The sequence below is a fragment of the Grammomys surdaster genome, unplaced genomic scaffold (assembly GCF_004785775.1).
Source record: "Grammomys surdaster isolate TR1022 unplaced genomic scaffold, NIH_TR_1.0 126197, whole genome shotgun sequence".
NCBI lineage: Eukaryota > Metazoa > Chordata > Mammalia > Rodentia > Muridae > Grammomys > Grammomys surdaster.
The window spans coordinates 2,153,990-2,162,293 of NW_021621002.1; the positions used below are offsets into that span (position 1 = coordinate 2,153,990).

The 8,304-nt window shown below is 49.5% G+C and overlaps 1 protein-coding gene across 1 annotated transcript; it reads left to right on the plus strand.

Moving 5' to 3' along the window:
• The first annotated feature begins 464 nt into the window (after positions 1-464).
• Inmt (indolethylamine N-methyltransferase) lies at positions 465-4,415 on the plus strand. The gene is made up of 3 exons (XM_028758403.1): positions 465-1,045; positions 2,260-2,467; positions 3,772-4,415. Exons 1-3 carry the CDS (start codon positions 889-891, stop codon positions 4,199-4,201), a joined length of 795 nt encoding a protein of 264 aa, XP_028614236.1. The 5' UTR covers positions 465-888; the 3' UTR covers positions 4,202-4,415.
• Positions 4,416-8,304: the final 3,889 nt, after the last annotated feature.

Genomic DNA, 8,304 nt, shown 5'->3' on the forward strand with positions numbered 1-8,304 from the left:
TGTTTACCACAGCAATAGAAAGCAAACTGGGGCATCATCTTTCAGAGCAACCAGATCAGACTGCAGCAGATCCATGTAGGCAGAGAACAACGTGCACATGCACACACACATGTACGTGGATGTGTGGCTCTCTACACAGTGTCATGACACATTTTCAATTGTTTGTTTAAATACAGGGCTTGGCCAACACACAGGCCTAGTGATGTGGGGAGGTACAGTCAAAGTTTACTCCTGAGCTTATAAAAAATAAAACATTAAGCCAAATGAGAAAAACAAGACTTAAACCACCAGGGAATTATTAACTCTGTTAAAGACAAGCTGTTTACAAAGGCCGGTTCACTGAGTGTAGAATAGCAGAGAGATTTTTAACAATCTCCGATCCTCCTACTTCCAGCCCGAGGAGCACTTCTGCTCTGGTTCTGGTTTTGTTTGCCGTATCAAAGAGGAAGCCTAGAGGCCCTGAATGTGTTGGCTGAAAGCCTGGCCCTGTGTCCCCACCCTCTACTCTCAAACCCAGATGTGAAGCATTCCCGAGCAGACTCTAGTCTCTTTGGTCTCTGCCCCTTTCTCTGTGTCTGTCTGAGTATCTCTGTCCCTCTGTAATTCTCTCCTTCTCCTTATCCCAGTTGTTAGAACACCGCCCTAGAGAACCAGGGATGAAAGCGTAGTCCGGACCCAATGACCCAGGACAAGACTGGAGGCTCTCTAGCATTCTCTTGCTTCATCAGAAATCCACCCAGAAACCTGACACCAGCACTCTGACCCCATCTGCAGAAACCCTAGCCCCTTCCTGAGAAGGGAAGTCTACTGAAGAGATTATAAAAGGTGAAGTGGGAAAGAGTGAGCACTCTTCAGGGGCAAAAGAAAACAGACAGCTGTGTAGGCAGAATGGAGGGCAAGGTATACATGAGAGGTGAGGACTACGAAAAAGAGTTCCTTCCCAAAGACTACCTGACCACCTTCTACAGCTTTGCCTCTGGCACCATGGCAGAGCAGGAAATCGTAAAGTTTAGCCTGCAGAACCTCTACCAGACCTTCTCTACAGGTGAGTGGCTGAGGGCCCCCTGGGGAGGGGCTGGAGCTATGCCAACAGAAAGAGCTCCTTCTGTCCTTACAGATGCTACAGAGGTGACTAGCCCGGAGGCCCACGGGGCCCACAGATGGCAATGTGTGCGAGTCCAGAGGGGCCATGCCTCAGGAACAAAGAACTTGGCTTGCAGCCATGATCAGCCTCAGTGAACTTTGAGGGGTACACCCAGATTTGTGGAGCTCCTAGGCCCATGCTGAGAGAAGTGACGTGGGACTGGGCTCCAAGGCTGCTCCTCCCTCCCCTTCTGCCAGAGGCCTTCCGGAAAAGTCTGAAGCCTTTCTGGGACCTTGAATCTCTTTGAAAAAAAATGATGAAAATTCTTCCCCACAAACATGCATACAAGTTTCCATAATTTGTCCCCAACATCTAAGGAGAAACTAAGGCTCAGCATGGCGGGGAGGGAAAGAGGTGGCCGGCCAGTCAAGGTCAGAGAGCTAGTAGTAACACCAGCAAAAAGAAAGCATAACACTTCAAGTGGTTCAGCACTAATGGGGAAACTGTGTTCTGTGTGACCCTGGAGGTTGCTCAGTGTACCCCCGCCCCCCAAAAACCTTCTTAACCAGACATTCAGTGTCAATAAATAGAATGCAAGGAGAAACCTCAGAATACAGAAGAAAGAAAGTCCGGTGCTCCTGGAGAAAGCTGGGGCAGGGTACAGGCATCAGTCCTTGGCACAGGCATAGCAGGTATAAAAGGAGCCTGCAGAAGGGAGAGAGCAGGCAGAGAGGGCATACCCTAGCACTGCCTCACTTTCTTGTGTGTGGCTGTCTTTCCTAGAACCAGAAGGGCTCTTAAGAACTGGCTGATGTCCTTCTTAGCCTTTATCCCAGACTCTGACACTCTATCAATCCCCCCAGTTTTCTAAGTTCAATGTTCTTCCAAATAAGCCTGTGTGAACTGATTAGAGGAAAGAGTAATCCTAAATTTATCCAGAAGGTCAGACATACCTCTCCGACCTCGACCAGTATCCTGGGGGTAATGGAGAAGCAATTAAGAATGTCAGCAGTACCCTGGCCCCAGCATTGCTTCCCAGTCCTGTCAACACACAGCCCAGAGGGGAGGGGCTGCTGCCCTTCCCAGCTGTCGGGTGCATCCTAATGTGGTTTGGAGTCACTCAGCAGGATGTGAGGTCAGGGTGCCCAGACCTGCCATGCTATCTATCTCCGCAGGAGGTGTAGGGGGCGAGGTCCTGATCGACATTGGCTCTGGCCCCACGATCTACCAGCTGCTTTCAGCATGCGAGGTCTTCCGGGAGATCATTGCCACTGACTACACCCCGCAGAACCTGCAGGAGCTGCAGAAATGGCTGAAGAAGGAGCCAGGAGCCTATGACTGGTCCTCCATAGTGCAGCATGTGTGTGAGCTGGAGGGAGACAGGTACCTGCAAGTGGGACTGTGTCGTCTACCCACCTCGTCCTTCTCAGATAAGGCCCCTCTGATGCTCAGGACGGCACAGGAACCCACCACCCACCTCACTTTCCTCCTGGGGTGGGAACAGGCAGACACAAAGAATGACGATTTGTCTATAGTCTGATCAAGTCGCCGATTTTACTTTTCTCACACAGGGGTTGTATACACAAAAAAGCAGGATGTGGGGAAGGGGATGACACAGGAGTATAGGTGTTCAGGGGGAGTACAGATATCTTCCAGAACAGGGTATTAGCTAGATGAAGGTCCAGGGGACAGGTCACTATGACTCTGTCTATGATTCACTTGTCCTTATCTAAGTTGGTACTATCCACCAAGGTTACCTATCTACAAGGTCTATGACTATTCATATTGTCTATGGCAATTTTCCACCAAAGCTGCTTGTTTACAATAGCTTCTAGCCATCTGTTTCAGTGTTTTTCCACAGAGACCCAAGACTCTGTGTTAGCAGGCATGTATGTCAGGCCTATTGCTGATTTTAGGCCTTCAGTGTATAAGCAGGGCTGCCCCCGACAAACCTGTGGGAATTGGTTCTCTCTTTTCAACATGTGGGTCCTAGAGATTAAACTCTGCTTATGAGGCTTGCTTGGCAACAAGCTCCTTACCCAATGAGTCACTTCACTAGCTCAGGACTTGCTTCTTGAACTATTCAGTACACCAAGCTGAGGAACGTATTAAACCCAGTCAGGCCAGCAGGTGGCAGAGCTACCCTAGCCCTGACAATAACTAGAGAAGTCCCACAGAGGAGCTTGGAGGATGGTGGAGTCTGTAACAACTCTGTGGGTCTCCTCAGCCACTGTGTCAATAAAAGAAGAAAAAGGAGACAGCTCCAGAGGAATGACCCCTGAGGTTGTAGTATTCTGGCCTCTGCACACACGTGCAAACATTTGCATGCACAAGTGCACCCACACATGTGCACCCACACACATACATACGAACAAAAATAATAATGATGAAATACGCCAAAAAGATGAAATGATTTTAAGAAGGAAGGAAGGTGTGAAGGAGGAAGACAAAACCAAATGTCGAATCCACCATCACTGGTGGCTGTGAGCAGCTTTGTGCCTCGGTTTTCAGCTGCATGGCATGTTGCCAATTAGATTAAATCTCGGGATGGATGTGGGGCCGGAGAAAATCATAAGAACAACAAAAGCTGTTTTTCATAATTACAAACTTGATCATTTCTTATATGGGCTCATCACGGGTATGTCGTCCGTTGTAACCATCATGGCATCTCTCTGACCCTCTCACAGAAGCAGGTGGCAGGAGAAGGAGGCCAAGCTCCGAAGGACAGTCACTCGTGTACTGAGGTGTGATGTGACCAAGACACCCCCACTGGGGTCAGCTCAAGTGCCTCTGGCTGACTGTGTGCTGACCTTTCTGGCCATGGAGTGTGCCTGTCCTGATGTGGATACCTACCGGGCAGCCTTGCGCAGACTGGCTGGCCTGCTGAAGCCAGGAGGGCACCTGGTGACCTTGGTTACCCTGCGCTTCCAGCATTACATGGTGGGCCCCAAGAAGTTCTCTGGGGTCTACCTGGAGAAGGAGACAGTGGAGAAGGCTATCCAAGATGCTGGTTGCCAGGTACTGAGGTGCAACTGCGTCTCCCTCAGCTACTCAGAGGCCTACTGTGTCAACGATGGTTTATGCTTCGTGGTTGCCCGAAAGGGTCCCAGTGCCTGAGGCCACAGGTAGAGATTAGCCTTCCCCCGGGGAAGTTACAGCAATCATTTGTATAGCCTTACTTCACAGCTTTCTAACACTGACCGCGTTGCTTCTGTCTCTTACCCGGTCACAAGGAAAAACCCAGGCTTTTCTCTTTTCAGTCCCCAAACCCTCCCTTTTGCTTCTTTTGTACCCTGATCAAAGCTCATTAAAATAAAGTGTCTTCTCTGGATTCTGTCTTGGGATGTCGTCTCCCAACAACAGACTCTGTTTGGCTGACAAACATTTAAAGAGCAGATGCGGTGAGCACGAATGCAGGAGTAGGGGAGAGAGCAGGAGTAAAGGTGCTCTGTGTAGCACAGAGCCCTCCCCACTGAGGCAGCTGAAGCTGGGACCAATGTTGGGGCCTTCGGGTGGTGTTACCTACTGAGGGAGCTAGCCATGCCTACCAGCTTCCCTCACAGTGGCCAGAGGCAGCTCTTCAGGGTCTCTTGTCTCAGCCTGCTTCGGCAGACTTTAGTCTGGTCACCATGCCCTTGTTCAGAAAAGAGATCCCAACGTGTGCCATCAATGTACTAGCTGGAGTAGACAGAGTCTGAGACCCAGAAACATTATATTTTCTGGCTTGTGTTGTCAAAGGTTATTTAAAGCCAGCAACGCCCGGTTACCAGGACATGTGAATGTCACTTTCTCACCTGTACACGCTGCCGCGGGGAGGTGACTTTCCCTAAACTACTATTGAGTAAAGATTGTGGCTTTTTGCATAATAAAGAGTTGGAGCTGGGGCAGAAGGAAAGGGCAGGCCAAGACTTGGGAGAGGCAAAGAGAAGCAGAACACCACAGAAAGGAGACTGGATGGAGCTGGAAGCAGGCAATAAGAACCACAGGGAAGGCTGGAGGGATGGTTCAGTGGTTAAGAGCACTGACTGCTCTTCCAGAGGTCCTGAGTTCAATTCCCAGCAACCACATGATGGCCACAACCATCTGTAGTGGGGTCCGATGCCCTCTTTTGGCGTGTCTGAAGACACTGTACTCACATATATAAAATAAATAAATCTAAATAACAAAAATAAAAGGGAAGAAGAACCACGTGGAGAGACAGAAATGCAGAGAATTCGAGTTACTTTAGATGGCAGACACTAGCTGAGAGACTGCCCCTGCAAAAAGCCAACAGCTTTAAACTGTGTGGATTTCTTCCTGTCTTAATTAAACCTCAAGCAAAGCCCCACAATAGAACACTCGTACCCTGCTGTCCACAGCACATGCAGCTTGTCCCTTAAGCTCTAGCTGGCTCCACGACACAGTTACTGTTGGCCTTGGTGGTCATCCCATAGTACTAGTGAGAAGGCTATGCTGACTCCATGACAGGCTTCAAACGGGCAGCTAGAGCCTAGGCTTAAATCTCTGTTTCTAAGAACTGGGCAATTCCAGGAAAGTCCAGGCCTCAGAAGCTGCACCGTGACTTGTCTTGAGGCAAGGACAATGGATCAAGGGCAGCTTCCAGACTTCCTCAGCTACTTCCTCAGCAAGTTTCCAGCCCCCGGACCTGGTAATGGAATGTCCATAGAGGTCACCTGGAATCCCCTAATGTGCTTTAAATCAGGCCTGGAAGCTCACTTGGTTGTTCCTCTATTCTGGAAATGGGGAACCCCAGCATGCTGCACTTCTGCAGAATAAAACACTTTTTGGGTTTTCATACTATTTGAGTTCTGGGTGTCATTCTTCAGTGAATCATGAACCATTACACTACCATACTGGGTTCTCCACAGCAGACGGGTTGTACCTTCAGTAATAGCCTCTCTTGGGCTCTCTTTGGAGAGTCTGGCCCTGCCACATGGTGCCAAGCCCCAAGTTCTCTCTGTTAAACCTTCAGTTCTATGGCTTCTATATCAACAGTCTGCACACTCACCAGTGACCTTGACTGGCCTTTCATGGTGTGCAGTCTCAGCTTGGCTCCATGACCCCTTGATACTTTTAAAACCAGTACCACCTGAGAGGCTCCTACATGTTACCAAGTTCAGCTACTGGTATGAGACACAGCCTCACCTTTCTCTGGACCACAGCTTCTTTGTGCTGTCCCTAGGGAAATATTCCCACAAGATTTTTATCTCAGTGACACTGGTCTCGTCTTACCTGCCTGTTAACTTCTTAACTGGCCAGCATCAAGTGTGCCACCAGCAAAGCAAACATTTGCTCTAGTGATTCTGGTTTGCTGTTAACTGTTATGAAGTACAAAGGGTGGAGGGGGTACCTGGCAGGCCCATGCCAAGGTGTGTCCCTGAGTAAGTAGTGCTCAGAACCGTTGGGTCATCCAAACTCAATGGGACAACTCCATGCAACAAATCTGGTATAAAGGGTGTTTGGGGGGAAGGGAGAGGGGTGAGGACCTGGGGAAGGAGTAGAGGCAGCAAGAGAGCCAGGAGGGCAGAGAGAGATGGGATAAAGAGGGAGAGGAAGGGGCTCCAAGGACAGAAAGGGGAAGAGATAACTCTGCCTAGAACAGGGGGTGGGGCTTGGGTAGCGGGCAGTCCTTTTTAGTGGCATACCTGACAGTAGTGGCAGCAGGTGATAGCAGCAAGTGTAAGCCATTGCTAGGTCCCTGAGAGGAGCCTGGTGGAATCGCCTGTAAGCTAACAATAACCACAGCTAACTCTTCAGCCCTAGCTGACTAGAGCCACGGGTCTGAATACAAAGTATCACTCAATGGCTCCGATAGATCTTTGCTTCGCCCTGAAAGTCACAAGCCAGGCCTCCGCCATCTGTACTGCTCTTTACATTTGTAACCTCTCCGAGCCTAGAGAACGGCCCACCGAGTTCCGAGCACTCAATAGCTTGTCCAGACCAAATGAGAGCACAATTCTCCCTAAAACACATGGTCAGGTTTGTAACAATGCCCCCATCCTAGTACCAATTTCTGTCTTAGCTAATAGGGCAGAAGCCTGGAGACAGAAAATGAAGCAGAAACCATGGAGGAACCTTATTGGCTTGCTCTGCCTGCTTTCTTACATCTTTCTGTTCCACTGTCCCAGGAGTGGTACCACCCACAGTGGGCAGGGCCCTTCTACATAAATAATCAGTCAAAAAAGCCTTACAGGCTTACCCATGGGCCAGTCTGGTGGGGGCATTTTCTCAGTTGAGGTTCCCTCTTCTCAAATGACTCTTGCTTGTGTCAGGTTGATAAAACACACACACACACACACACACACACACAGAGAGAGAGAGAGAGAGAGAGAGAGAGAGAGAGAGAGAGAGAGAGAGAGAGAGAGGCTAACTAGGATAGCCACCACCTGAATTACCTCACTACACAGAGCTCCTCTTCCCCTCTCTAACTCATGTTCCACTTCTGAGGACTGAACAGAAACGGCAAGTGATGAGGACCAGACCGACAGCCACAGCCCGGGAAAGGACAACCTCCACTGTTGCTAAAACCAAGCGTTTCCTAAATGTGTCCATTGTATGTGAGAGGTGATCCTGAGACTTAGGTTAGAGAGAAATAACAAGGGAGTCCTCCCACCATCAAGGGAGTCCTCCCACCATCAAGAGAGTCCTCCTTCCCGTGTCAAGGGGAAACGAAGTTTGGTCCCTGGTCCTTGCTTCAGAGCTACAACAGTGTGAGACTGCAATGATTCCATATGGCCATGAGAGGGCAGTGTAGGGCAGGGCATGAGCAGAACTCGGGCATTCTGAGGAGAGAGACTTGTTTGCTCAACTTTTGGACATCCTGAAGTGTATTTTCTTGGCCTTTCAGGTAAAAAGAAACAAACAACAAAAAAGAAAAACAACCTTCAACAGGCAAGATCTCTCTGAAATCAGGACCTACTCCCTGTCTGTGTGTTCCCAGACTCTGTGCTTCAGTTGGGCCTAGGGACTGTTGTGTTCTAAAGAGATCCCCCCTATTGCCATGAGGTATGCATCCAGAAGATGAGTCACTTCTTCTCTAAATGAAGATAAGCTCCTGAAGGCCGGTACTCAGTAGTTACTGAGTCCTGTTGGCTGGTGGAGATCAAGTGCCACCAGTTTAGTGAGGTGTTGAAGGCTGGGAAAGGGGCAGGCATCCCTGTTAGGGGTCTGTCAGGGTACTGCTGTGTACTGACCCGCTAGCTTACAGGGACATCAGCTGA

What these genes read in the sequence shown, in the direction of transcription:
- Inmt (XM_028758403.1), top strand. Translation starts at nt 889, where the DNA reads ATGGAGGGCAAGGTATACATGAGAGGTGAGGACTACGAAAAAGAGTTC. An exon ending in CTACCAGACCTTCTCTACAG is followed by an intron (nt 1,046 to 2,259) that starts GTGAGTGGCTGA and finishes CTATCTCCGCAG; the next exon opens with GAGGTGTAGGGGGCGAGGTC. An exon ending in TGTGAGCTGGAGGGAGACAG is followed by an intron (nt 2,468 to 3,771) that starts GTACCTGCAAGT and finishes ACCCTCTCACAG; the next exon opens with AAGCAGGTGGCAGGAGAAGG.